This window comes from Cyprinodon variegatus, unplaced genomic scaffold (assembly GCF_000732505.1).
Source record: "Cyprinodon variegatus isolate N-32 unplaced genomic scaffold, C_variegatus-1.0 Scaffold1830, whole genome shotgun sequence".
NCBI classification, from domain to species: domain Eukaryota; kingdom Metazoa; phylum Chordata; class Actinopteri; order Cyprinodontiformes; family Cyprinodontidae; genus Cyprinodon; species Cyprinodon variegatus.
This window is the reverse complement of record NW_015152283.1, coordinates 22264-24316: the sequence shown is the minus strand read 5'-3', so window position 1 is coordinate 24316 and position 2053 is coordinate 22264. Positions and strand designations below refer to the sequence as shown.

General features: G+C 56.3%; 1 protein-coding gene across 1 annotated transcript in view; it reads right to left on the bottom strand.

The window, feature by feature from the left end:
- Nucleotides 1–2053, bottom strand: part of wdr33 (WD repeat domain 33) — a 22267-nt gene that overhangs the window by 16138 nt on the left and 4076 nt on the right. Inside the window, exons 6-8 of the mRNA XM_015404690.1 lie at nt 421–518; nt 220–346; nt 3–147 (exon numbers count right to left, since the gene is read on the bottom strand). Of these exons, the coding sequence (XP_015260176.1) occupies nt 3–147; nt 220–346; nt 421–518 (370 nt within the window). The remainder of the gene's footprint in view (nt 1–2; nt 148–219; nt 347–420; nt 519–2053) is intronic.

Below are 2053 nucleotides of genomic sequence, written 5' to 3'. Positions count from 1 at the left end.
TCCTTCTTGTGGCCCCTGAACACCTGCAGCTCCTCCTTCAGGTTGCGGATGTCGAACAGCTTACACAGGTGATCTCTGGACGCCGTCAGCAGCCAGTTCCCGTTCAGGTTCCACTTCACCTCCATCACTGTGTTCTTGTGGGCGTGGCTAAGGACAAAGAGGCGGGACAGTGAGGTTCTGAAGGTCCAGGAAGGTTCGGACGGGTTCTGGTCCACTTACAGCGTGGCCAGACTCTGGCCCGTCTTCGGGTCCCAGAACTTGATGGGCTGCTGGCTGTCCTTGCTGCCCGACACCACCAGGCCTTTGGTCGGGTGCCAGTCCACACACTTCACGTCGGCGCCGTGACCTGAAGGAGGACAGAACAGGCTCAGTGGAGCGGGACGCCGCGGCGCTGTCCTGCGACAGCAACAGAACCAGTACCTCTGAGGATCCGCTCCTCGTGGCAGCGCAGGAAGTCCCAGATCCGGACGGTTCCGTCGTCGGAGCAGGTGGCAAACTTGTTGTCGGTGGGAGAGAAGCTGCAGAGGAGGAGCAGAGTTAGACTTCTGGACCGTCAGAACCGACCCGCCCTGCAGTCATCCAGAACCCCGCCCCCTGCTGCTGCTGCGCCGTCACTGCACCCACAGGGCACAGGTCCGATCTGAAGCAGCACCACCTGATCCCCCAGAACCACGTCTGTCTGCCTTACCCCTTGGTCACACTGGCTCCGGCGCAGTTACCGAGCCAACGGAGACCGCCGCACCCACCGCACCGCAACGGTAAGACCAGTTCTGGTGCCGCAGGTCAGACGGGTCTGAGCCTTGGTTCTGGTTCTGACCCAGTCTGAGAGGCTAACACCTGGCTGGATAAGATCAAAGAGCGGTTCTTCTGAATCGGACCTGGGACCAGGCTTACAGGAAAGATCCGAACGGGTTCTGTTAGCCAGCCGGACCTGGTCAGATTCTATCCAACATGGATCAGAACCAGACAGAATGAGCCACATGACCCGATCAGCAGCAGAACATCCAGACCTGCTGGCCCGAGACCCGGTTTAACCAGAACCGGGAGTGGGATGGGGCCAGGCTAAAATGGGTCAAAAGGAAGGTTCTGAAGGAGGATCAGATGAGATCCAGCAGAACCCTGAAGGTTCTGGTCGGGATATGATCAGAACCACCTGGGTTTTCAGACGTTCCTCCGAGCAGAACCGGTTCTGAAAGGTTTGTTAGAGAAGAACCAGCAGCTCGTAAACTGGGTCCAAATGGTTCTGGTTCTGTAAAGCTGCCTGCTAAAGAAACCATGATCATCATCATCCTCTGAGAAGATTCATCAGGTGAAACAAAACCGGTTNGCCGGCGCTACATCCCGCCCGTTGAGTAGATATGTCCCAGAATGCTTTGCACTCGGCCCAAGAAGAAGAGGCGTCATGATGCAGCCCGCTGGCGGTTAAAATGCTTATTCTGGTGAAATTAGGACATAAATCATCTTAATCCGAATAAATAAAATCTGTTCCCATTAATCTGCTGATAGCCGCTCATGGTTCTCCAGAGGAAGGTTTCAGGAGAACCTAGCCTGTAGCTAACAGCTAGCTAACAGCTAGCTAGCTGCGCTCTGCAGATTGTTGGTGAGTTTCTGTCGGAGCAGCCGCCGCCATTAAATCCGCTCAGATCCAGGAGCTGGACCGAACCGGGACTCGGTGCTGAGAACCACCGAACCAGCGCTAGTTTTAGCCTCTCTTACGGGTTCCGGCGGAGGAGCCGCCGCGCTTCTCCGTCCCTCCTGCTCTGGTTTAGCCTGCTAGCTGCTGCGGCTAACCCCTTAGCTCCCCTGCTGCTCCATTAGCAGGAACCCGGAGAAGGTTCTGATCAACCCGAACCGGGATGGAGCGACTCATGGGGCCAGATCCACAGAACAAACCCAGAGCAGTGGACCTGAACCCTGCTAGCCCCTGCTAGCTAAGGTTCGCTGATTGGAAACACGTTAAAGTTCCGATTTAAAGCGAAAGCAGCGGCAGGATGAGCCAGAGGAACCAGCCTGGGTTACAGGGCTTCAAACCCGGAAGCTGAGCTTTAAACTG